Source organism: Rhea pennata, chromosome 3, assembly GCF_028389875.1.
Source record: "Rhea pennata isolate bPtePen1 chromosome 3, bPtePen1.pri, whole genome shotgun sequence".
Lineage (NCBI taxonomy): Eukaryota > Metazoa > Chordata > Aves > Rheiformes > Rheidae > Rhea > Rhea pennata.
In genome coordinates this window covers 98,333,599-98,361,297 of record NC_084665.1, presented here as the reverse complement: position 1 = coordinate 98,361,297, position 27,699 = coordinate 98,333,599, and the positions used below count along the sequence as shown (strand labels likewise).

At 35.6% G+C, this 27,699-nt stretch overlaps 1 protein-coding gene across 1 annotated transcript in view; it reads left to right on the top strand.

Moving 5' to 3' along the window:
- The window catches only part of ADGRB3 (adhesion G protein-coupled receptor B3), a 460,553-nt gene that overhangs the window by 172,594 nt on the left and 260,260 nt on the right, over window positions 1–27,699 (top strand). Inside the window, exons 2-4 of the mRNA XM_062571088.1 lie at window positions 13,315–13,425; window positions 18,803–18,964; window positions 25,553–25,717. Coding sequence (XP_062427072.1) covers window positions 13,315–13,425; window positions 18,803–18,964; window positions 25,553–25,717 — 438 coding nt within the window. The remainder of the gene's footprint in view (window positions 1–13,314; window positions 13,426–18,802; window positions 18,965–25,552; window positions 25,718–27,699) is intronic.

Below are 27,699 nucleotides of genomic sequence, written 5' to 3'. Positions count from 1 at the left end.
TACTTCTGCTTCAGGCCTGAAAGCTTGTGTGCCCAAAATCTGTTTTTTTCCAAATACTTTAGCTGATCTAATAACATGTATTTCTTCCACCCACAAACACTACTTCCATTCCTCATACTCATTTTTTATTTTCAACCTACAATCTGTATTGGCTAGCTGTGACTAGAGATATCGTTTTTATAGTTCTGATTCTGATTCCTAATTGGACATTGAGAACAGATACTGTAAGGTCTCTAGTGAGCATAATTTACTTTATCGATTCAGAATTTGCTTACCATAAATATTCCATTACACTTGCTTACAGTATTTGAGAACACTTCTTTCAGGTAACTAAATTGTTAGAATATTTTCAGAGAGACAATACACAAGAGGCAAAAACATTACTTGAAGGAAATTTTTTTTTTTTTGTTTGAAAATATCCTTGTATAAAAGATATTGTCGTTACTATTCCACTAAGCTCCCTAGGAAGCTTATTCTTTTCCAGCCCTTTCTGGACAGCAGAGTAGAGGCGGAGGGAAAGCTTTATAGTATATTTGTAGGCAGATGTGCAAATAGCTAACAGTGGAGAGAATTCAAAAAAGGTTTCACAGTCAGGAGCAACATAATCTTAAACCTCTCTTAAAGAGAGCCATGATAGACAACCCAGTTGTAGGTCTGCAACTGTTAAGAGAAAGTCTGCTTGTGTTAAGTGAAACACCGCTTACCATGGGTAAGTTCATAAGCAATAGGTCATTCTGAGAATACATTTGCGTAACTTACAATCAGAATTTACAGCTTAATGAGCATAGTGAGCCCTACAATTACAATTCCAGAACTGAACACCTTTACTGAAAAATCTCTATGATGTTCAGTCTTTAGGCAGTCATATATGTTGACTGTTAGCACCACTTCTTTAAATGCTGAACCATGATGAACCAAGACAGATCTTAGGTAATCACAACCCATCTGATGTCATGCTAAGAAACTGAGATCAGTTACGTGAAATGTATCTGGAGCAGACTTCAAGTATTAGGTGTTTTCTAATATGATTCTTACTGCTGACATCTGTAAGAGTAGCAGCCAAAATATTCTGTATTATCCACTTATATAGTGTACTCCTTTAGTGTAATTCTCTGTAGAATGTATTTCTGTAACTCACTCTGGAGGTCAAAAGATACAGATAGTTGTAGTAATATTTGCAACAGCTACATGCAGATTCAAATCCCTATCACTATGTAGTGATGAGGACAGTAATTAGAAAACTAAAATCACTCACTTTCTGATCCGTATTGATGAAAGATGGCTAGATGAAAGTTGACTAAATTATATTTTAGTTTTCCTTCTGATCTATTCAGAGAACTCTGTTGGAAGGTACTTTGCCATGGTTAAGGAGGAGAAATCACTGTCATAGCTGTAGCATAACATTTTAAAAAGTATTTTAAAATATGTACATTGCAGAAAATAAGTATAGTGATGGCTGTCAGAGTGATAAGTCTATTTTGGAGACCTACAGAACCTCATTATAATACTCTTACTAATTTAGTGAATCCCTTTTTTCATGCCTGTAAAACAAAGTACTCTTATTCCTGTGTTACAAATAGTAGATTATGATTGTATAGATTATTCCCAATTAATAAGTCTTAGCTCAAATTCTGTACTCATACTTTTTATATATAAACATTAGATATTAGATCTGATTTTCAGGAAGAGAGAAATCTTGCGCCTCTGCTATCTTTTAATGCAGGTTTCAGAGTGAACTACTGTAAAAGGTGGTGGATGAATTATGCATTGCTTAGCTGAAATTTGCAGTTGAACAATTCCTCTGCCATTCTACTGGCAACACATAGGCAATACTGGTCAAACAGGCCAACCGTGTCGTTCTCTCTGGCACCATGGGCCACTGAGGTAGGAAGAACGTGTTGGCAGATGAACTCGGGTATTTTTTTCTAACAGTGTGGATTATGCAGTAGGAGTCAGGGAAGACGCTGCTTCTTAGCCTCAGCATATCTGAGTCCTTAAAACCTTTTTGAAAAAGAATTGCTGAGTCTGACTCGAAGATGAGAATCCCAGAGACCTAGGCCATACATAAAAGTATGTTTTTAATAAATCCAATGAAAACATTTAATCAATTTTTAAAACCTGCTAGAATAGCTAGGTCCTAGTGATTTGCATTGATAGTTTTCAATTAAATCTGTTATGTGCTGTCCTACTTAAATCTTGAGCATTTATTTATCATATCTTCAATCAAAACGTGTTCTTGGGTTTGAATTTTGAGTCATTGATTCTCCTTCCACTTGTGTTGTCTTTTCAGGTCAATTTAATTCTGTTGATTAAATAGGAGTTATTCATGAGTCATACTTTTTGAGCTCGTGAGTGTCACCATAGGAGTTCAGAAATTTTAAGAGTCAAAGTGTATTTTTGAGGTTCATTCTGGAAACTATTACAATATTCTGCCTAGGCTGAGCTGGGTAGAATTATGTGTTTTAAATCACATTCACGTAATTATTAGTCTGCCACTGCAGGTTTGTGAAGGCTGTTTCTCCTTACAAACAGGTTATATAAACCTCTTAGCTCAGAGTAGGTATGTGGTTTTGGAAAAGATCTTTTAGACTATATCCTCAGCTGATAGAATTTGGCCTGGTTCTACAGGCTTAACTGAAACCAGACCAACTTAGAGTAGCTTGTGCTTTTGCTCTGTTCATTCTGTTTTATGTACTTAAAATTTAGCAGCTACCTATGATACCTGTATATGAACAGCCAGCCTTGTGATACTGTTAATAATAAAAATGTAAAGTGAAAAATTCACATTCAGTGAAGCTTCCTCCAAGGGTGCATTTGATTATTCTTTTGTAAGAACAAATTAGGAGAGTTAATTTATGACAAGAAAATACTTTTATAAAGCTGTGCAATGCAATGCAATTGTATGCAATCGCAATTGCAAGCCAATGCAATTAAGCTTCATGTTGAAGTGTTACTATCCTTAAAAAAATCCATTCAGTTTAACTGTGCTTAGTGAGAAGAGTTTGTAGTACCTAGTCAAAGGACTGCTTGTTGTTCCTTCTCTTCACACAGCATCAGAATCTTGTATAGACTGTAAACTTTTTTGGTATAAATTCAAAGATAATTCAAATGTGAATGAATGCTGCTATCATTTAGTAAAGCATCTGGCAGGAATGCCTGCAGTAAATAGTTGCAGGGCAAAGAAATAGTCTAGATGTCTTTGTGAATCCAGTTTTCTACAATTACCTTTACTTACCTTTCAGTGTTTCTAGGGCCAAAAAGAAAAGAAAGCGCTCTAAGTTATTGAATTCAAGAATAGCTTAGAATATTACAATTTATCCTCAGTGATCTTAGCTTGAGGGGTAAATATATAGAGCAATAAAGACACATATAATAGCCTGTGTGTAATATTCAGGTAGCTAAGTGCAGTGTTCAGTAAAAACAGATGGTGTATGTAAAAATGCTGTCGTTCTAAAGCAACTACTGTACTGGCTAACATATCAATAATTCAGTTAATGAAGTATATGACAAAAGCAAAATACTTAATGCAGAAATAAAGTTGTATGAAAAGTAAAAAAGGATTAAAATACTGAAATATTATTATGTTACTATGAATTAATTTTTTTAAAGGCTACACATGAATAAGTAATTGTAGTAGCAACATTAAAATGGCAAGAACACTACAAGGGAGTGCATTTAAATAGGCAAAAATAAATAAGGATAATCTCTTCTGTTTCCATTCTTTAATGTATTGCCACATTCCATGAATCTCTTGAGAGAGCAATAGGGAATATGGCTAGAATAATATATTAGAGGACTTTAGTCTTACACTTGATAATGTAAATTTTCTTTCTTAAATTTATTATTGTTGTTTGAATACAATTATTTTGGAATGGATGGCTAGGAAAATATTTGAATGTGAAATATCTGAACTACAGAGCATCTTCTGCCTGCTGGCCATGATAATTATAAAATACGTGTCAGATTTATTAGAGAGATAAATGGAAAAGGCTCTGCTTTGGGATTTCATTCTCCCCCCCTTTCCCTTTGCTTCATTATAATTTTGCAAAGCACTTCTGAAAACATGGTATCTATGGTGGAGACATTTTACATTCATTTTGAACAGGTATGCATCACTTCACTAGATTCACATATTCAATTTCTCTGCCTAGGTGTAAGATCATGGGGCACAGTTTCAGTATTCTAGGCACATAGAATGTGAATAAATATTATATCCATATGATGTTTTTCACTGATAAAATGTGTAGCCATGAATAAGCAGCTTCAGATTCCACAAAAGATGATGGCTGGACAGGCAAGTAACTTCAGAAATGCATAGTGAGACAGCAGATGGCATTGAGCTTAGTTTACCAGGACTGATGCTATAATTTATATAGTAATCCCGTAAAATTTCATTTCTTTTGCTATCCAAGATGGCAGCAGCAGTATTAATGCAACATTATTTCCTAGGAGCAAATATATCTCCCTTGAGAAAAACACGGAGTAATTACTTATGTGCAATATGTTGCACATAAGTTGTCACTGTTCAAACTACATAACTATTTTTCCTAATTTGGTGAAAGATTGTGTGTGTAACTACATCAGTATGTATCTCTATGTGAGAAGAAGGAGATCTTGTGTCTTATTTCTTATAATTGTGAACCTTTTTCTTTTACTTCGTAAAATGCAAGTGTATTATGAAAATCAGAACATGGCTTTGTTAGTGCAACTATTACTGACTTTCGTATTTCCACTACTATTAAAATTCTCTTCATATTTTCATGATTAATAGAGTATCTTTCTCACTCTGTTCATGGGTATAGCTCAGTTCAGATCATAATTCACTCTAGTGACCCTGTTTGACTTGCAGCTGTTCTATACTCTTTTGAAGAGTCAAAAGAGGAATTTTTATGGGACCGGGATCTATGTAGAGGAAGTAGAATCATAGAATCATAGAATCAGTAAGGTTGGAAGGGACCTCTGGAGATCATCTAGTCCAACCTCCCTGCTCGGCAGGGTCACCTAGAGCATGTTAGACAGGGTTGCATCCAGGTGGGCCTTGAAGATCTCCGGAGAAGGACACTCCACAACCTCTCTGGGCAACCTGTGCCAGGGCTTTGTCACTCTCACAGGGAAGAAATTCCCCCTCACAGTCAGGCAGAACTTCCTGTGCTTCAATTTCTGCCCATTGCCTCTTGTCCTGTCACATGGGACTACTGAAAAGTGTTTGTCCCCATCCCCTTGACACCCTCCCTTCAGGTACTTGTATACATTGACAAGATTCCCCCTCAGTCTTCTCTTCCCCAGGCTGAAGAGGCCCAGCTCTCACAGCCATTCCTCAGAGGGCAGATGCTCCAGCCCTCTGATCATCTTTGTAGCCTTATGTTGAACTCTGTCCAGTAGCTCCATGTCTCTGTTGTAGTGGGGAGCCCAGGACTGGACACAGGACTCGAGATGAGGCCTCCCCAGGGCTGAGTAGAGGGGCAGGATCACCTCCCTTGACCTGCTGGCAACACTCTTCCTAATGCACCCCACGACACCATTGGCCTTCCTGGCCACAAGGGCACATTGCTGGCTCATGGTCAACTTGTCATCCACCAGCACTCCCAGGTCCTTCTCTGCAGAGCTGTTCTCCTGAAGGTCAGCTACCAGCTTGTCCTGGTGCCTAGGGTTATTTTTCCCTAGGTGCAGGACTCTGCACTTGCCCTTGTTGAACCTCAGAAGGTTTCTCTCCACCCACCTCTCCAGCATGTCCAGGACTCTCTGAATGGCAGCACAGCCCTCAGGTATATCAGCCACTCCTCCCAGCTTGGGATCATCAGCAAACTTGCTGAGAAGGCACTCTGTCCCCTCATCAAGGTCATTGATGAAGAAGTTGAACAGAATGGGAGCCAGTCCTGAGCCCTGGAGGATGCCACTAGCCACAGGCCTTCAACTAGACTCCACACCACTGATGACGACCCTCTGAGCTCTGTCTTTCAGCCAGTTCTCAATCCACCTCACTGTCCACTTGTCTAACTCACACTTCCTGAGCTTATCATCTAGGAGGATGTTATGGGAGACAGTGTCAAAAGCCTTGCTGAAATCCAGGTACACAACATCCACTGCTCTTCCCTCATCTACGCAGCCAGTCACTCCATCATGGAAGGCTATCAGATTGGTTAAGCAGGATTTCTGCTTGGTGACTCCATGCTGGCTACTCCTGATCACCTTCTTTTCCTCCGTATGTCTGGAGATGACATCCAGAATGAGCTGTTCCATCCCCTTTCCAGGGATGGAGGTGAGGCTGACCAGCCTGTAGTTGCCTGGGTCCTCCTTCTTGCCCTTTTCGAGGACGGGAGTGACACTGGCTTTCTTCCAGTCCTCAGGCACCTCTCCAGTTCTCCAGGACCTTTCAGAAATGATGGAGAGCGGCCTGGCAACAACATCTGCCAGCTGCCTCATTCCCCGTGGGTGTATGCCATCCGAGCCCATGGATTTGTGGATGTCTAGGCTGCCCAGAAGGTCTCTAATCCTTTCCTCATCAACCAAAGGAAGATCTTCCCTTCTCCAGACTTTCTCCCTCATGTCCAGGCTCTGGGATTCCTGGGGGCTGCCCTTAGCAGTGAAGACTGAAGCAAAGAAGGCATTCAGTAATTCTGCCTTCTCTGTATCCCTGGTCACCAGGGCCCCCGCCCCATTCAGTAGCGGGCCCACATTTTCCCTAGTCCTCCTCTTGCTGCTGATGTATTTGAAGAAGCCCTTCCTGTTGTCCTTGACATCCCTTGCCAGACTCAATTCCAAATGGGTCTTAGCCTTCCTCGCAGCATCTCTACATACTCTGACTGCATTCCTATAATTCTCCCAAGTGGCCTGTCCCCTCTTCCACATTCTGTGTAGTTTCTTCTGTCTGAGTTTGGCCAAGAGCTCCTTGCTCACCCATGCAGGTCTCCTGCCCCCTTTGCTGCACTTCTTACTCATAGGGATGCACCACTCTTGAGCTTGGAGGAAGTGATGTGTGAATACTAGCCATCTCTCCTGGACCCCCTTCCTTCTAGGGCCTTAACCCATGAGACTCCACCAATTAGGTCTCTGAAGAGCCCAAAGTCTGCTCTCCTGGAGTCCAGGGTTGCAATCCTGCTTCTTGCCTTACTTCTTTCCTGCTGGATCCTGAACTCCACCATCTCGTGGTTACAGCAGCCAAGGCTGCCCCCAACTTTCACATCTCTAACCAGTCCATCTGTGTTTGTAAGATCCAGCAGGACACCCTTCCGTGTAGGCTCCTCCACCATTTGTGACAAGAAGTTGTCATCAATGCATTGCAGGAGCCTCCTGGGCTGCTTCTGCCTTGCTGTGTAGTCCCTCAGTGATGTCAGGGTGGTTGAAGCCCCCCATGAGAACCAGGGCCTGTGATCATGAGGCTACTTCCAGTTGTCTATAGAAGGCCTCATCAACTTTCTCTTCCTGGTCAGGGGGCCTGTAGCAGACATCCACTACAGTGTCCCTCCATGTTAGTTTGCCCTTTGGTCTTTACCCATAAGCTCTCAACTGCCTCCTCCTCCAAGTACGCAAAGACTGTTTGAAGAATGTTGTTCTGCGTTTACCCAGAAAGTGTTCCCATGGAAATCTAATTCAGCTGATAACTGAGTTACCACTTTGGCAAATTGCCTGTTCAGTGAGGAAATAATGTTTTTAGTAGTTTCCGAAGGAAGAAGTAGCTGAAGTCTCTGCTATAGAGGGAAAACATGCACTGATGTCGCTGATGCTCTGTGTCTGGTCAATGCAGCATTTGAGAATGATTGTTTCATTGTGGGGACTGGGTGCCCTGTGCTGGTGACACACAGTTAGAGACACAGAAAGGAGTGCTTGTGGAATTTTATTCTGTTTGGTTGTGGGTTTTACTGTAAGAGGAAGCAACTGCAGCTTACTTTTTTACAACATCTTTACTTCAGTCTTACACAAACAAACAGAAACCCCTCAGCCCTCTGGCAATAATGAAAATATTTCTTTTTTGAAATAGTCATTTTTTTAATCAGAAAGAAACAGACAGTACTCAAATCAATGCAAAATTGTGCTTGTAAGTCAACACACATTCTGCCATCTAGTGACCAGAAGAAATTGTACTGGGTGGTTGCAGCTGACTAGAAACCCCACATATGGTTCTACTAAATATTGCACTAGTATCTATGTGGGAGAAACCACTGAAAGGACTATGAAGAAATAAAAATATGCAGGAAAGCTTTTCAAGCTTGAGGAAGTCTGCAATTAACTATATCTATTGAAATCAGTTAATAGTTCTGTCCAAAACTAATGGAACAAACTGATTCTTTACATATTTCTGTAAATGCTTTCTTTCTTCCTTTCTCCCTCTCTGCTTCCTCCATTCCCTTCCCCTGGGACTTAGGTCAGCACTTAGTGTACTTTCTGAGTAAAACCATTTTTGTGTTAGCAAGGCGAGGATGCCGTACTGCTCCTACATAAGAAATCTGAATAGTTTGTATTAATGCACATTTTGGTTACAAAGTTGGCTAATATTTATTCTGTAGCCAAGAATAATTGGAATCTGAAAACCTTCATTACACTATTTACAATTCAGAAGTAGGTGAGATACTGCGTAGAACACTGCTAGAATGCTGTAGGTGAGCTGACAGTCTCTTCTGAGAATCAATTGCCTCTTACTTTTAGGACTTTTAGGGAACTGTAGATCATTTCCCCTGCCACTGGGTTCAGCAAAAGCTGAGGATACCTAGCAGCTCTAGGAGGTTGCTTTACATTTTGCAATCCCAGAAGTAACTGTAAAGTTCTCAGAGTCGCTTCTTTAGTTCAACAGCTTGTTCATGCTGTTACTACCAACAGTTAAGCTGAAAAATGCCAATGTGTTGTGCCATTAATAACACCGCAATTCATTATTAGATGGTACACCTATAACCAGACCAATATAATTACATTGTGAAGTTCTCATGACATGTAACATAAAAATAACCATAAGAACCAAACCAGCATGGTTTATAATGCCATTTGATAGCTAAGATTTATAAGTAACAGCCTTACATATACTATTAAACAGCCTAGGCATAAAATCTGTTTGACTTATACGTAAATTTTAATGTTTTTACACCTGTCATAAAGAAAACACTAGCCACTGGTGAGTAGAACCTTGCAAAGCTGGTATTTTTCTTTTGTCTTGTGCAGTTTTCCTACTTTGCATTTTTATACTATTAACAGATGTTTTTTCTTCTTTGTTCCTACAGAGAGCACATGGCACCTCTCTTCTCTCCTAAAAACGCACACCTACATTGGCAGCAAGATTTTAGCTTCTCCTTTAAAAACTAAAAAGGTTACTCAATAGGAATAAACATTCCCATAACATAACATAAAAGGAAAGGTAAAACCAATGGGGCTACAAATAAAAGTTGCTGTAAATGATGCTCAGCTGTAAACTGAAATCTCAGAAATCTTTTTTTTTCCTCTCCTAAAAGGCATGGGACACATGTTTCAGAGTTATATATATAATGAAATGATAAACCGCATCTAGATTAATACATATGCATTGCTAAAATAATTTTAACTATTGATGCTTTGTGTACAGCTGAGAAGAGAAAGAACACACTTCTTATTGCAGGAAACTGTTTTACTTCTATAACCACCACAAAACCAATGGCTACAGTATAAATTCTATTGGATAATTAAACCTCTGATTTTCTACTACAAACACTGGAACATGTTAAGATTTGTTGTAACTCACAGTTTGATTAAAATGATCCATTCAAAATGTACATATTTCCTGGCCTTTTGAAGGTCTCTATGGCTTTCTTGTAATGCTATGTGGAAGGAATACATTTATTTTTGAGATATTTCTGTATGAGTTTTATTTTTATTCTGGTTTTATAACTTTTATAAAGTTATGGAGTAACTTTAGCAATGTAGTTTTTATTGTGTAGGCCTAAATTATAGTCATGTCTATAGTTTCTGAATCAAGCCGCGTGCCTGTCTGCTGATGAAAAGATTCTGTGTCCCTCTTTATTTAATAAAATAATTTGATTAGTGTCAATGGATTATAGTTTCAGGTAAAAGCAGAAAAGGACTTTGTTTTCTCATCCAAGCGAAAATTAGGACAGACATCAACTTACGATTCTGATCAGGAATTGAAGTCTCCAAAAAATTCCTTTTTCTGGACTAGGAGACATCTTTTCATCAGCAAGAGCTAGCTTAGAAAAGCAAGAATGGGAAATATTCTTTTATTCAGAAAGTCAGTTCAACATTCAATATGTCCTCAGACATCATATGTTGAATCATCCTAAACTGAATTTACAGGGTACCTCTATGGCAGAAGTCTATGTCTAGAATAAGATGCTCCCTCATACCTTCCCCACACAAACAGCTCTTTAAAACTACTGTGTGATTTGGTCATACTTTAGACTGACCCGGGCTTTCCCTGCCTGCATAGCATTTAAATAGTTCTCCTTCATGAAGTACTGAGGGAAAACAAGTGGCATAAACACAAGTGGCAAGCATGCTGAGTGGTTCATCTTCTACATTATTTTTTTATATAGGATCTGTAAATGAAGGAAACTTTCATTCTATTTAGTTTTTATTGTGAACTACGACAGTCACTTAAGTAGAATATTTTATTATAAAATGTTTCATAAAAATGCATTTCTTTTGAACTTCATAGATTAACCAATTTGATAACACTGTTTGTACTTATACACAGAAACTGAATACTTTGATTCCATTACAAAAATGTACTTGACCTTTATTTTTCTTTTCTTATGAGGCCTGAATTTTAATGAGGTCTTTAAAGTTCTCACTCATGCCAGCACAGTGTGTTTCGTGTTACCACTTTTGTTCTCATGCAGCATTTGGTTATATATTTCAGCTGAATATGAAAATGAGAACACTGCATAAGTCTAGTTCAATTTTTTGACAAAATATAAAGAAATATTTTTTATCTCTGTTACGAAACATTTATTGGCACTGTGTAAATACTTAATATATCAAAGGTATACTAGTTAGAAAATTCATCTCAAAGACTGTCAACATTAGTTAATGTGAACTGAACACATGAATTAAAAATGTGTTGCTGCTTAATGGAAAAATGAAAAATTCAAGGTATGATTAGACCCTGCATCAATGAGTTGTATTTTATTCTTCTTGCTGATATTCATGGGTAACTCCATTGTGGTGAATGGAGGTACACTGCATATAAATCACAACACTGAAAACTGATCTCCCAGAATTTCCCTTGCCTCTTCATTAGGGGACTTGATCTTGCGAGATGCTACATACGCTTACATCCAGCACAGGATGCTGCAGGGCTGAGACTAAAGCATCCACAATTTCCCTGTATGCCTCTGGAAAGCTTTCCTCTAGCAAAGGTCTCCCATTATTGCACTCTTGTTGTAACTTGAGAGATAAAAAGAAGTCTTCTGCAAGAATGGTACCAGATCCTCTAAACTGTCTGGCAGCGTTTAGGCAGCAAACTCAGAGCAAAAGTGCCTTACTTTCACAGCCCCTTCAAGGGAAGAGAGCCTATTAAAGTCTCCTGTCCCTCACTCATGTTGTAAATTCTAATTTAAATGGTCATCTGTACTGCATCTTGTATTGTAAAGAATAGCAGTCTAATCTTAATTTACATTAAAATACTGATTATAAAACTTCTAATATAGTCAGAGATTCCCCACAGCATAAAAAGCTACCTTGAATAAGAGGAGCTGTGGTAGAGGCATATTTTGTGAAAAAAAATCATAAAATACTTTAATATGCATATGCATGTAGCTACACATTCATACCTGTATACAAATATACATATAGATTCAAATTAGATATATATTTTTATATATAATTCAGTTATTTCCAATGTATTTCTAGGATATATTTAAAATGTGCAATGTTTGATTCTCAAACTGTTTTTAATTAACTAGACTTTTTCAATATTCTCTTTAGAATGCAAACTGCCTTGCTGTTCTCAAATAAATAATGAAATTTTTGTTTAAATGTTGCCCTTAATATTTACAGAAAGAAATTCTAGTTTTGAAGAATAGATCAATAACTTAATAGACAGGAAAAAACTCTTTGCTGATTTACTGCTTTAAATTATATTTGTCTTTTAATACTTTTTCCTCTACCTAGAAATTAGAACTTGTTGTTGGTTTTAAAGATATATCAAAACAATGTGTTTGCCAGTAATATTTATTAATAGCATTTACATCTCACATAATGTTGTACATCTTTTGAGGCAGGAAGGTAAGTTGTATTATCTTCATCACTTTATGGAGTGGGGAGAATTTTGAATTTTACATTTACATTTGCAAGATACAAGAAAGGTATTTTGAATGTTTATAGTGCTTCAGACACCTTCTGCCTCAACAGAAACTTCGTGGAGTTGTATTTGAAGTTCCTTCTATGTTGCTTCACAGTTCACAGCATATGCTTCCTACAGTACAGTACCAGCAGAATTTGAATATATAGTACCAAGCTGTGGAAAGCTGTGTGTGCTTGGGAGGAAAAGAGGGAACTGTGCTGAAGAGGCAGTGGTCTATTTAAAAGTGCAGTGTTCCCTCTGCATTTCATCACAGAAAGGAAAAATGTACTCTGAGGTGGAGGATTAAAAGATTTGTGCAGGACTAGACGGGGAAAATAAGAGCAGTGATAGGATAAAAAATGAAACACTTGTCTCTCACACTGTGGGCCTTTCTACACCATTGAATTTTTTTATGCAGATTTCCCCATTAAAATCAACAGGGAGTCCTTTTCAAGTGCTGAGGACGAGATACAACCTATAGTCTTTATAACTGAGTTTTCTGAAATGAAGAAGTTAGCAAAACTTTTGCTGGATTCAGCATAAAAATTAAGCAGCTCATTGGCTAAATTATTATTTTGCATTGACACCATTCCCAAAGATGATTCGTTATCCCTGATGAAGGCTTCATCAGCCTGAAAGACGAGTGCAGAAATAGATGTCCTCTGGAAGAGCAACAGGCTCTAACAGTGTCTAACACTATCACAGTCAGTTCCTAGTGTGGTTTGCACTGATTTAAAATAGAAAAATAAAATGTCTGCGTTTGAATAATTGTTTTTGTCCCATGTCATGAAGCTGATTTATAGTATGTTTCACTACACTGAATGTTGGTTCATATAGTAAATTCATGTTTGAAAATATGCAGGCATAAATTAATTAATTATTTATTAAGAGCTGAGTGTAGCAAAATTAAGTTGATGTTAACTGCCAAGATCACTTGCCTGAATCTTACCAGCAACTTCCAGGTATGTTTAGGAACATATTGCATGAGACAGTATGTTACTTTTGAGAAATGTCTACACACAAGCTTTCATAAACCTTTATTCTGTCTTTAGAATTTGGAATGATGGGAGATCATACAATTAAAAGTCAGCGACCTCGATCTGTTCATGAGAAAAGGGTCCCTCAGGAACAAGCTGATGCTGCTAAATTTATGGCACAAACTGGTAATACATCAGTTACATTTTTCTATTTACTGTTGTTAATTTTAGCAAAACCACTGCATGTTTCCATAATCTTTTGCTGCATATTTGTCAGTTTTCTAAGCTGATACTTTTTTTGAATCATTTATTATTTTTTTCCACCAGTTAAAGTCCATAAATAAAGTAGCTGAGAATTAGGTAGATAATATGTGGATACTGAATAGTTTAATGTAAAATGAATTAATTTAGTAATAAAATAGTCTGACACATGCAAGACACAGGACGTCTTACTGTGACATTATTTTTTCAAAAACATTAAGAAAATGCTTTAGAATTTCTAGATAAATAGACTGAGGTCTAATCCCAGCTTCGGGCATTTATCAAAGTAATTAATTGCTAAGATAATTCTGATGTGCATACATTCAGGATTTTCTATCTTTGGCCTAGCACAATCCTCTATTCTCTAATTTTGAGATACATAATTGCTGAATGAAATTGGCCATAAATAGTTATTAATTGGAAATGCAAATTATCTAACAGTTTTTCATCTAAAACATTTTTTTCTAATTTTCTTCGAGCAACTGCATCTTCTTTAGATAAAGATACTGAAATGATAATTCACACTTAGAGTTGTAGTCATAAAAAAGAGAATATTTGCCAACAGTTACCACAGCTGCCTTTGAAGTCAATGGTAAAGTTTCAACAGGGAGCTGGAATAAGTTGTAATATACCAACATTATTCCCCATTCTGACATAGGAAATGATCTGTGCATCTGTTGGTAAAACCTAACTCTTTAATGGTTCCCTACGTATTCCATTCCAATAAGTTATAGCAATAAAAATCTTGTGCCACATAAGTATTGTATGGATTTGAAACAACTCACTCTGTATTCTGTAGATACTAACCTAGAAAATATGCCTGCATCAATCATACATAATGCTTCCAGTGTTATATTCACTTTAGTAAAAGAGCTATAATTGCATCTAGTTATATTGCATGTTGACTTCCTTAGTAGTAGGGTGCTCTACTTAACAGATTTGCAGAAATTGTATATTAAGTAATCTAAATACATGTATAACAAATTAGTATAGATCTATCTGTTAAAAAACTTAGAGGAAGAGGTCTGTTTTCCTCCCATTAATCTCTAGGACTACTTTTATGGCTAACTACTGTAGGAAAACTTCAGTTTTATGTCACACATAAATGGAAGAAATAAGCCTAGAACCCTCTTGGTTGCATACAGTTTTTAATTCAGGCAAGTAGAACTTATGACTTACATATGTAGCTTAGACTTACAGTGTTAGTTGCTTACTACATAGAATAACACTTGTGCTTTTATGCTTCTTCTTGAATTCATACAATTATCCTAAAATAAGTAGGAGAATCTATTTTATTTCCTTACACAAATCCAGAAAACTTTCATGTTATCAGGTAAAACTTCTATCTAATAATTTCTAATCATCCATTGCAGTGCATGGGTGTTAGAGAACTGCATTATAAATGCACCACTACTACCATCATCTTCTGATATATTGTGTGTGTGGAGTGGGAGATGATTGTTCAAAATTATACAGGCTTTGTTTTCAAGGTCCTGTTCTGAAAGCATGTGAGATGTATGAGCAGAGCATATAAATTTACCTTTCCAATTTTGAGGAAATGTATCTTTTACATACTGTAGGTTAATACATTTTAAGTAATACAGCGCTCTTTTGGCTATAGCTACTAATTTTCATCTCTTCTTCATTTTGATTTTCCTTTCTAGTGATCATTGCATATTTTCTTCACATCTAATGCATTCATTTTCTCGTGATATAATTAATGTGCTCTCTTCTTAAATTGAATCATAAGGTTTTTCTAACGTACCTCATGAATTTACCCATTGACTAAGAAGCCTTTAAAGTATCTTGTAAATGGATACTAAGTTCATAGGATTTCCTCTGTTTTTAGCCTGTGTAATATTTTATTTTGTGTGTAATAAAAAAGCAAATACAAATGTACAGTAAAATGTATGTATACTTAAAAGCGCAGAGAGACAAGAATTGAGAATTGTCCTGGAAAACATTTATGAAAAGCATTTAATCCTGTTTTAAGGATGGTGGACTTAGTCCACAGAGTTTTGCTGGGAAGTAGAACAGTTTTATATGTGATATTAAAATATGCATTTTCCTGTATGTTTATGAGTGGTATGAGGTAGTGAAACATATCTAAAATTTTTCAAAAAATATTTTGTGAATAATTTATTGTCCTATATTTGTCATTTTATGTTTTTGGACTGATCCTTCCCTTAGGTGTTATGGGATTTAGAATGTATAATACAGGTAAGTGTTACACAGATCAATGAGGCCTTCTGTACAGTAAGTTGTCTTTCCTCTTACATGTTTGGCAATAGGGGAGAATGAGGGATTGGTAGTTTGCCAACAGTTAATTTGAGATTATATGTTTAATATGATAGACATAAAAATATAACAGTTGCAAAGTAACAGGATATTGTACAGAAAATAAAAAGCAGACGTCTTGAAATTTTCATTTCAAAAAGAAAAAAAAGAAAAAAGAATAATGGAAGATGTATTTTGGGATAATTTAGGCAGTCTAGTTTTATTCCAGAATATAAAGAAACCTCTATTTGCCTGTATTAAAAAATGGTCAACTATGTCTGTAAAGGTGTTTCCTTCTTCTAAAATACTATAAAATAAGTAATAATAGTACTAACAGTGGTACAAAGTACTCTGAAAAATTAAAAATGACAAATCATAATACGAAGTGCAAATGGAGGTGAAGTGGTCTGTGAGATAAATTTATCCTGTATTTCCTCTAGTTTCACTCTTTTTGCACATCAAAAGGCAGAATCATGCTCTAGCAAAGATTTAAGCTTCCTACCTTTACATAAGTTTAAGTATTTTGCTAGGTCTCTCCTCTTGCAAATGGATAGTACATCTATTTTCAAGGCTTTTAATAATCAATATTAATTTTAAATTTCACTTAATACAATCACATGGCTTGGTATCATGTTGCTGCTATTTTTCATCATATTCCAAGCGTTAAACCCCACTTTTTATCACAAAGATCTTTGACATTTTAAGATTTTTAATACTTTATTTCTGTATTTTATTAGCTGTGCACTGTCAGCAGTCTGTGTAGGATAATAGATAATTTACAAAGAGCATATATGGTTGTTTTATATAATGAGGAACATCTTGAGAGACATAGCTTTGACTTTTTTTTCTGTTTGACCTTTTATCTAAACCACATTAACAAGGGCAAAGTCAAATATTAAACATGTAAGAAAAGAAAAGTCAAAAAAAGATTAGTCTAGAAACCCACAGTAATATGAGTATTTTTACTATATTTTACATAGGACTTACTTATACTATAGGTTATATAATAGTTACTGTCTACCTAGAGATTAGATACTTATACCATATTATATCCTCTATCCTGAACCCAAGCTATGTGCTAATTTGATCAAAATGCTAAATTCATGTCAAAAAATGATGAAAAAAATAATCAGTGCTTAAACTTCTCCTTTGTTCTCCTAACAAATACACAGAATGACTGCACAAAACATTTTGGTGACGTTTTTTATGTAAAAAGCTCATCTTTTTGTCATTATCTGTAGAAGTTGTTGCAGTTTTATACCATTTTCTGAAAAGCAAGAGGATTTGTATATACTAATTGTAAAGAATTCTGTCTTCTTACTAAATAAGAAGCACAATTTTTTTTAAAAAAAAAGCTTTGAATTTTAGAGCTTAGAACTTAGAGCTTCTTAGAGGACTAGCAGAGACAAGCATTTTTCAAAAGTTTTGTGCTTTGCTTGTGGAAACAAACAAACACAAACAAAAAGCTTGGGACAGATGCTTGACCAAGAAATCACAGTGTATCATTTACTGCATTCTTTGAAGATACCACCAGAGACTTCCTGGTTGCAGACAGTTCCTTGATTGCTACATCAAAACTTTTGGCAGAATAGAGGTATATTGAGACAACCAAAATTTTAAGCAAAGTATTCAAGACTGAAGGTCATATCATACCACTGAATTTTGAACATAAAATTCCATCTGTTACAAAGAAGACTTAAGTTTAAAATCCAATAATTTAATATAGGCTACCACATGGCATTTATACTGATTTTTTTAATGGAGAAAGGTGAACATGAATCCACAATTATTTAATTCAAATTGATCAGTAGGTTCACTTCAGCCATTTTCACATCATTTCTACATTTGCTTTCTGAGAATATTCGAGTGACGAAGTTTTCTAAACATGAATGCCTTTGGAAAAAGAATTTTATGTGTATGGCTGTTCTTCAAAACTGAATTTAAACACTCCTTCCTGAACATTCTTGCAAAAAGTGCTTATACATGCCTCATGTTAAGATATAGAAATAATATAATGTGCACTATCTCAACAATAAAAAATCAGCTCACTTCAAATGTACAGTATTTATGCAAACTAATTTTATATCTTTCAGTGATTATGTGATCTTATGTGATTATGTGGAAACTAAAATAGCACATGTAACAGTACAGGACTGAAAACCTTCTTCTTTTTTTTTTTTTTTTTTTTTTTTTTTTTGGTGTGATGTAACCACAGAATTTTTAAAATGGCTAACATTTCAAATTGCAGACAATTAGCTCATGAATTTGTTGGGTAAATGATTAATTGTGAATTCTTCATTCTACCGTGCTGTTCCTATCTGACAGCTTTGAAAATAGTGGTAAGTACTATATGCAATAATTAGGTCTAGCACATCCAACAGTTTAGGACATCTGTGGATCAAAAACTAGTAACAGAACTGCACAGGAAAAAATCAAAGTTCCTATCCCACTCTTCCAAGTTAAAAATTTGTAAGCAAAGCATTGCCCTTTGCCAAGAAACTGCTTTCAAATAGTAGAAGACTCCACTCAAGAAAAGATAAAAGATTAGGTGTTTGGTTTGTAGTTTTTTGTATCAGATTTCCGCAACTGGCAGTGTTCCTTAAACTATTACCTAGTCTTCATTCTAAAGTGATAAATGTCAAAGCTAAATCCTTTGCTATTATGTAAAAAGAGTTGTCTTTGTTTTTTTAGCATCCTGAGGGCAGTGTGGTTTTTTTAGCATCCTGAGGGCAGTGTGGTTTCTAGAATGTTGAAAGAAAGTATTTCTTATGGAACTGTAAATGATGCTAAGTGATCAAAGTGTTTTACTCTGACAGGTATAATGTGACTGCAGCATTATAGGTGTCTTCATTTTCTATTCATTGCACATTTCCACAGCTGCTTTTTTCCATGAACTTTTAAATATTTATTTTAGTATGATACTTTTTTCTTTAATTGTAAGGACAGAATATAATGAGCTTCAGCAAAAAGATGTCTCATTAATACTTATGTCTATATTCATGTTTGTTTGTTGTCTTGAATACAGGTGAATCTGGTGTTGAAGAATGGGCCCAATGGAGTACGTGTTCAGTTACTTGTGGTCAAGGGTCGCAGGTGCGAACCAGAACTTGTGTATCACCTTACGGGACACACTGCAGCGGCCCTTTAAGAGAATCAAGGGTTTGCAATAACACTGCCCTCTGTCCAGGTAGTGTTAGCAGCCAATAAATAAAATTGTGGATGTTTTTGAACTGTGTAATGATAAGAATTTTAAATTATATTTTTTTATTTTTATTTTTAACATGAATTGCATAGAAGCATTTAGATTAGAACAGATAAGTGTAATTTTCTTTAGCTGTGAAGTTTTGTCATGCAGATTATTTTTTTCTTTCAGAATAACCAAGATATTGAGCAAGAGTTCTTTTCCTGACAGTTTTAGATTTTTAAGAAAATATCTGTTCTTTGATTTTCATAAAAAAAATAAAAAGACAGTGCAAGTTCAGAATACAAACTGGGGCAAAAATCCTGATAACCAACACATTAAGAAGTGGAGACTGATCAATAGGGTGGCCTAAGTTAACATATATCATTCTACACTAAAACTGTTTAGCTATTTAGAGTACTGTCTTACTGGCAATGGGCCAAATAATATTCTCTGCACGGTAATGTCCTTGTGGACTTTCTTTTACATTGTTCTGGCCAGAAAGGGCAATAGCTATCCATCAAGGGAGGATCAGACAAAAACTAGTACTCTTACATCTGACACAAGGTAAAGGTCATCATTATCTTGCATTACAGCTTTCCTACTCCTTTTGTCTCAGAGATCTGAACATACGTGGAGTTTTGATGGTAGTTATACACTAAGGAGAAGAGACAGACACGTTTAAGATACTTGCTGAAAGGGCACATCTCTTTTCTTACCTTTAGACCCTCTATCTGTCGATCTAACTTATCTGGGATAGGAGGCACAAAGGAAGGCATATGCCATGTGACTACATTCATTTTCCTCCGATATCTCTGAAATGGAAAAATCACGTTCCTCTCTTCAGATGCACAAATTCCTCATCTGTTCTGTAATGCTTGATTCCAGAGCCATCTCCAGGTTCTGGGGAAGGTGACTGTTTTCTGAGTGAAGTAGACTGTCATGCATAGAGAACCCCAGGCACTTCATCAGAATGATTAGTAATACATAGAAACAGCCTCTCTTGTTGTTACTGTGTAACAATATATCTTTTGTTACTGTGTAACCAAAATCTCCAGTGGTGGTTGCATAGGTGATCCCTCAGAGTCTGCATGCTAATATATTTGATAGCATTTAGGGAACTTCTGTAACGAAAAGCAACTTCAAACATTATATCTAGGTAAACAATTATGTTCCACATAATGACGAAAGTATTATTAGTATTATTAATTTATATTGGTCTCTGGCTGCAGGAGTCACTTAGCAATTTAGAAATGTGTTTTCTTAGTCACAACTCCATTAGTTTTTCAGACATCCTTCTAATTATTAGCCTAAATGTCCTCTGTTTACATTATATTATGAATCCTGTCTAAGAAAGTTTTATGCATGGTTCATGGATAACAAAATGAATAGTTAGTAAACTACAGTAATTAGAAAACAGGTATGACAAAACAATCCAAGCCTACACATACGCATCTGGAATTTAGCCTGGATATCTGTACCAAACTACTCATTCCGTGTAGCTTTTGTCTGAATTAATATAGCAAGCTTTTACATCTTAGAGAGCAAATTAGAGCAAATAAGAAGCAACAAACAAAAATAACAGTAGTCTCTCCTTGTAACCTACAGATACAGAATCTAGGCAGACTCATTATATGCTTGTATGATTAGTAAAGGAAGGATGGTGAGGGTGCATTTTGAGACTTGTACTAATGTTTCCAGATAAGTTGTCCCTCTAAAATAAGAAATGAGCAGAATGGCTTATGGCTTATACTTCAAACATCTATTCAGAAGCTTCAGTGAAATCAGTTAAATTTATAATACTAGTACAAGCCTGGAACAGTATTTTCTTCTCCTCCTTCATGTATTTTATGAATGAATATTATATGAATGAATATATATACTCACTGTGAGAGTGATGGAGCCCTGACACAGGTTGCCCAGAGAGGTTGTGGAGTCTCCTTCTCTGGAGATCTTCAAGGCCCGCCTGGATGCAACCCTGTCTAACATGCTGTAGGTGACCCTGCTGAGCAGGGAGGTTGGACTACATGATCTCCAGAGATCCCTTCCAACCTTACTGATTCTATGATTCTATGATTTCCTGTAGTATACATTATCCTCACTGGGATATTAGGGAAGATCATCTGTCTATGATCTAGCTGTCTTGGAAAATTTTGAGAATGGGATTCACCAGTGTCACCATTATGCAACAGTGAGCTAGAACACAAAATCTTTTTCTTAAGCACATGAAAGCGATTTGGTTTGTCCTTTCTAGATATACTTTTATTATGCTGAATATAATTAGTATTGAAATAACACGTTAAATTTCACAATAATGCACCAGATAACTGAAGTAAAATTATGAAGGAACCATCTTTATGCAATTGTGGTTTATTTATCTTTGTTTCTGACCAATCCTGTTTCAGAGAAATGAGGCCATTAGGTAGCTGTAAACATCATGGGATCAAGAGCCTTCTGGAAAGGTGCACACTAGTAGGCAACAAAATACAGCTCAAGTAACTGCTGCTGTTACTGGCTCTTCTGTGAGCAAAGGGTATCTCAGGATCCAGTGCCAATACTGTAGTGCTATTGATTTATTTCTGCTTACTGGATAATTTATAACATAACCAAGACCTCAAGGGAAAGAGTGCTAAATTTCTATGCCTGTAGCTGATCTCAGTTAGTTTGTTTCTCCTGTCTCCATTGGCTTCAACCCATTTCACCACAAAATTTAGCTGAAGTTCAGGCTAATGGGTAAAACAAAACATGGCAGGAGCACAAGTACACTAAAACATTTCAAACTTTTGTATACTCAAAACTATAATTTGGCTGATATAATAGACTGTCACACTTACCTCTCTTTATTTCTCAGGGCTCGTAATAATGAGCTTGAGTCGTATTGCTGAAATTTTCATGCGCATTTTGATATATTCTGTGCCTGCATGGGCAGACTAACACAATGAATAAAAGGAAGTTAGCACTAACTTTTTTAATTCCTATACCTTTATTATTAATAATTTATGGTCTGGAAGTTCGGGGCTTCACCCGAGATGAAGAAAACAAGAGGGAACAAAACTGTCTCTTTAGAAGGAGACATATAGAAAGCTATATGGCTTAAACGTGAAGGTTGGAAGGCGGGTGCCAGAGCATTTAAGGAAAGATACAGGAAAAGACTTTCAGCGGTACAGGACCATACACTGTAGCACTTAAGTGAATTTAAATTTGTGTATACAAAACCTCTGATTTCATTCAAAAAATTATTTTAATTGTGATTTTGCTTAGATAGAATTATTCTTCCATATTAAACTATTAAATCATATATCACACAATATTATAAGCCATAATATGTTTCCATGGTTTAAAGCTGAACAGATCAAAGTCATTTAAACCCTAATAAAAATCTCCTAACAAACGCTTGTAGGAGGAGGGCCAACATGGCCTTACGCCTCCTCCCACCTGATACTGTGGGTGTTCACTTCAATACGACTAGGTTCACAAAGTGGCAAACTAAGGGAAAGATGCTCTGCAGTAATCCAAATTCGTTGTGTTAGCAATGTTTTTTTGACAGATAAGTTGGCAGTAGCTTGAATATTTTTGTCTCAAATAATGAATTTTTCATTTTAAACTCTGTTATAGAAAACAGTAACTCCTCTGTGGGCCATCTCTCCATCTGATATAAATTGGCGTAGCTCATCTGGCTATAATTCATCAGATGTTACAGGGTTTTTTTGCATTTAGGGAGTGGTATTAAAGAAAGTAAATGAAATTTCATGAAGAAAGGTAAAAATAATTAATTTCTTCAGTGGATTTTCTAAAGGTAATCTGGGTAATACTGGGCACTGCTATGATGCATTTATATAGATCAATTGCCCTTGATGTTTGTATGCTGACATCAGTCATTTTATTAGTGTTATGCCTTTTCCATCCTTACTTTACTAGCTATCTACAAGATACAGAAAACAAGTCATATACATGTAAGAGGATACTGTGAAATTTGTATTAAATGAGCTAAAATTTATCACAGAAGACAATCTTGAGCACAGCTCCTCACTTTAAACCAGAAGGAAATAGAGGCTGGTGCAAGTTTGAACCCACTCAAAGCCAAACACATTGTTTTAGCTCGTTTTCAGATACAGAATCACTGAAGGATTATCTTTGTTACAGCTTACATGCAGCTACTCTTGCCAAAAAAGGCATACAATCATGTGGCTCAAGACAATACCTTTAAAGTGTCCCTCAACTCATGGAAATTCTGTCATTTTAAAATGAAGCCAACGTATAACATTTTGACAGCATCAACTGTAAACCCAAATGTAAACATTAGACTTAAACTAATATGTACTCTGAAAACCTCAACCTATGTCTAGTGTTTAGAGCTTTCCTGTTTGTTACTTTTTACAGCATAAACTTTTTTCATTTGACTTTTAAAGCTTGACTTATGTTTTATACTTTTTGAAATACTTGTTGTTTCACCTGAGCATCTTAATCATCTGTTTTAGTATCAATAAACTAAAGTATTTCTTTGCTCTTACTGACTGTCCTTTAGATTCTGATCTAACAAATTGGTTTAGAGTTTAGAGTAAATTTAAATTTAGAGTTTTAGAAGTATGCCTGGATTCAAAATCTAATGTATTGCCAATGAGAAAAATCTTGAAATGCTATGGTTGCATCATAATATCTCTCTAATAGTACATGTTGAGAAAAGATCAAATATAAGGCCTCATAAAAAGATATACTCATCAACTTACCAGGTTTAGAAAGACTATGTTTCGTGTTTTTGACACAAATGTCAAAGTTAATGAAGATTTTAAAAATCACTAGACTGAAGTTTATCACTTGAACATTAATTTTGAATTTTCCTGACTTTTTTACTAATATAATATAGACTGATGTAGTATTTAGAATATAAGAACTTAAATAAAACTAGCCATGTAGGATGTGAAATGATTATTGTATTTTTACACTGCTTGTATGTGATTACTCAAAAATTTCTCAACAACTGAGATGTTCCCTAGTGGGTAAACACATTAACTATATACAATTTGACATTTTTGTCAGATACAGTTTCCTTGAAGTTATCTAAAAAACTTTTTACCTCAGTGAAACATCTGAAATGACGATTTTCCTTAGTGTTAATGGAATGCAATAGAAGCTACCTACATGCAGAATTCCTCTTGATCTTACTGAACCTTTTGTGTTAATATATCACTGGGCAAACATCCTTCCACACCTAAAGCAACTGAATTTCACCTCAGGAATTGTTATTCTAATACCTACAAGAAGAGGTTTATTTGTTTATTTGTAGGCACAGGGAAGGCAAAAAAAACAATGCATGAGAGGTTCTTTCACAGCCATGAGAATAAGTGCAGACAGACCAGAAAATCTCTTTTCTTCTGTAGTGTTGTGAACCATTGCCAGTGATACGCTGAAATGTGGTACACTATTTCATTCCTCCAGACACCCTCAAACAGCTCTTAACACAAACACACAGAGTTATATGACAGTAAGGCTAGTGCTCAGTTGAGATACTAAGTCTTCAGATTTTTTCTTAAATGTCTAGCATTATTGAAGTTTTCCTGTTCCTAAACAGGCTAATCTACTACTTTTTGGTAAAGCAGAAGAAAAATGTTTTGGAATAGTTTTCAATTCATAAAGAACTGTTTTGCCAAAGCATTCATATGGGATTGTTATACCAATACATGCTTTTCTATAACATAGTGTTTATGTAGAGCATTCAGAAAAGTTGACTCCAGTTGTTTCTGAACAGGAAATATATACGCACGTAAGCAGAAATGGCTATTGTAAATTAGTTTCTCCTTCACTGGAAAGAAGTAAGGCTGGAGAAAGATGCATTTTCTAGGATTTCTTATATCATTTTTTATGAAATACTTTTTATATAAAAATATTTGGGTGTGCTTGTAATTTATTGTATTCTCTGAAGGTGTTTGAAGTTTGTTGAGTCAACATCTGTTACAAGATCTAGTGATGCATGCATTATTATATATGTTAAACCAGTGAATGTATTCATTTAAAGAAACGTCGCAAATCTATTTTGCTTATACAACTGTGGTATTTTGAGGAACTTAATCAAGCACATGTGATGCCATGCCTCCAATATTTAAACATATGAAACAATGTAAGATAGGATTCTCAATTTATCATGGTGACACAGTAAGAAATTATTATATTTATTCCCATATTTTTAAAAGAAAGCTTAATTTTGATGGCTTCATGTTTTTATAGTTGCCACATGAGTTAAAGTATATGCCTGATTTTCAAAAAGACTAACCATATGTCTCCTGAAAATCAGAGCATATATCTCTCTTTAATAGATATCTCAAGTTGAGCACCAAAAAATCATAATTAACTTTTGAAAAGGCAAGTGATAGATTAGTTAAAAGAGTACAGAAAAATTGTCAAAGTTAAATATATTTTATGAAGAATAAGATTTCGGAAACAAGTAAATTCTTGTAAAGATGTATTTGCTGCTGTAGGTACTGATTTTTCTGAAGCTGGCAAAACAATTCCCTTTTGCAATATTGATTATAATTAGTTTGAAATCCTTCTTTTACTTGTGTGTCTGTTTCTGGTTAAAATCTGTTTGGTTTGTTGCAGTACATGGCGTTTGGGAGGAATGGTCCCCTTGGAGTTTGTGTTCATTCACATGTGGTCGAGGCCAAAGAACTAGAACAAGGTCATGTATACCTCCTCAGTATGGGGGAAGATCATGTGATGGACCTGAAACACAACATAAACCTTGCAATATTGCACTCTGCCCTGGTGAGCTTATATAGCAACTCTCTGCTCTGTTACAGTGCATTCGGTCCGCGTTGTTGGGATTTCTTTATTGCCCCTTGCATATAGAAAAATATGGGTGTTAAATAGTTAATAATTTTAACTGTAGTGGTCAGAGGATGTAACCAGGATGGTAACTCTGTTCTAGTTGTTACACAAGCAGATAAGTCTCTGTTTCTCCAACATACAGCACTTTGGTAGGGAATCTTGATTCAGGATGGGTCTTGGAGAATCAAAAGACAAGCAGCTTTCTGAGTATGGCTTAAAGGGAGATACTCAGAGCTTGCATGTTGTGTCTACCATGTGTATTTAGATTATAGTTACTGGAGTTCACTGTGAATATTTATTCACCAGATAACAAGAATATTTGGGAAAAGAGGAAAAGAGAGTCAGAATGTTAAAGTGTCTAATTTCTGGGAGTTATTTACTTAAACCTCTTTCCAAAAAAACTATCCCTGAAAAAGTAAACAATATGTAGACCTCACATTAACCCTTCCATTCACTGAAACTCAAACTAACTCAAAAAACTCCAGTGTTTTACAATTAATTTTAAAAATGTCTGTCCATAGGTTTTTATTTTGACAAAAATTTTCAAGACCTATATATATATATATTATATTTATATATATATATATATATATATATATATAAAATGAAATAACTTTTTGCTTTAGAAATCATCTCCTTTATGTTTACTGAACTCAATGTAGTATCTAGATATTAAAAAAATATTAGGTAGCTGTGGTGTAGAAGCTTTTCTTCATGAGTTCAGTCTGATGCAAAATAAAGGTTACCCGTGCAGTACACTTCTTGCACATGTACAGTTCACAACACTGCTGCAAATAGATTCTCTGTTACTGAGCTCATCCTGAAAAAGGTCGATGAACTTTTTATTAACAAATGTTTATTTGAGGATTTTCAAATGGAGATGAAGTCAAAACATGAGTGGAACTTAGCATTTCATAGAATTAGAAGTAAATTTCTTTCATTTTCACTAACCCTGAAGTTTATTTTTGTTCAGGCCAGGAAAGTATACTCCAGCTTTAGCACAGAATTTATGGAAAAGTTTCGGTGTTTTACGCAGCTGCAGAAAATTTGACTTAATCCAGTTTTTGGCCAATTGGCAGCTGCACAATTTTACATGTGCATACATAAAAGTAATTAACATTATATATGAGCATGAAGCTGAGCTGACAACAAGAGAAGTGCCAAATAAAAATAGCAGAGAAGAAATTAATGCATTCAGCTCACCTTAGTATTGAAAAGAAGCACAAAAGATGTTACACTGAAGCTGTCAAAATAAGGAGTTATTCAAGAATTCTGAATTTTTAATAGTTCTCTGTACTGGAATGGATTTCATCAGAAGAAATTATATAGTGGCTACATTTAAAAGTAGCTTAAATCTTTGCTGAATATTAAGATTTGTTGCAATTTCAATGCTCAGTTCTATACAGGAATCACTAGGACAAATTCTTCAGCCTTTTAACAGTATTTCTGAAAGAGATAAGCACACTATTTATTCGTACAGCTAAAGAAGAGAGATACATGAAATATGTATGAGAAGCCACAGAATAAGTTTTCTGCACAGACACTGTAGCAAAAATACAATAAAGTAGTCACGTAAACTACCTGGTAGTTGGCTCTGTCAGCCCCTATTGAGGGGGCAAAGGCATGTTGTTGTTTACTAAAGTATTCATTTATCATAATTGATCTGACCTTTCCTACGCTAGAAAATACTAGGTAGCAATGAATAAAACTGAAGAGGGATTCATTCAATTGTAATTTCCATAATGTTTCCCATAATATTTTTAATGTTCCATTAACTTAAAAATCCTGCTTCCTATTTTAATTATTAACACTACAAACATAGAAAGCTGCTATTCCAATACTACTTTAGGAAAATTTTGAAATAAGGGATTGGCAAGTGAAGTTACTAATTTTAAGCAATTGTGCTTTTGTGGCAACTG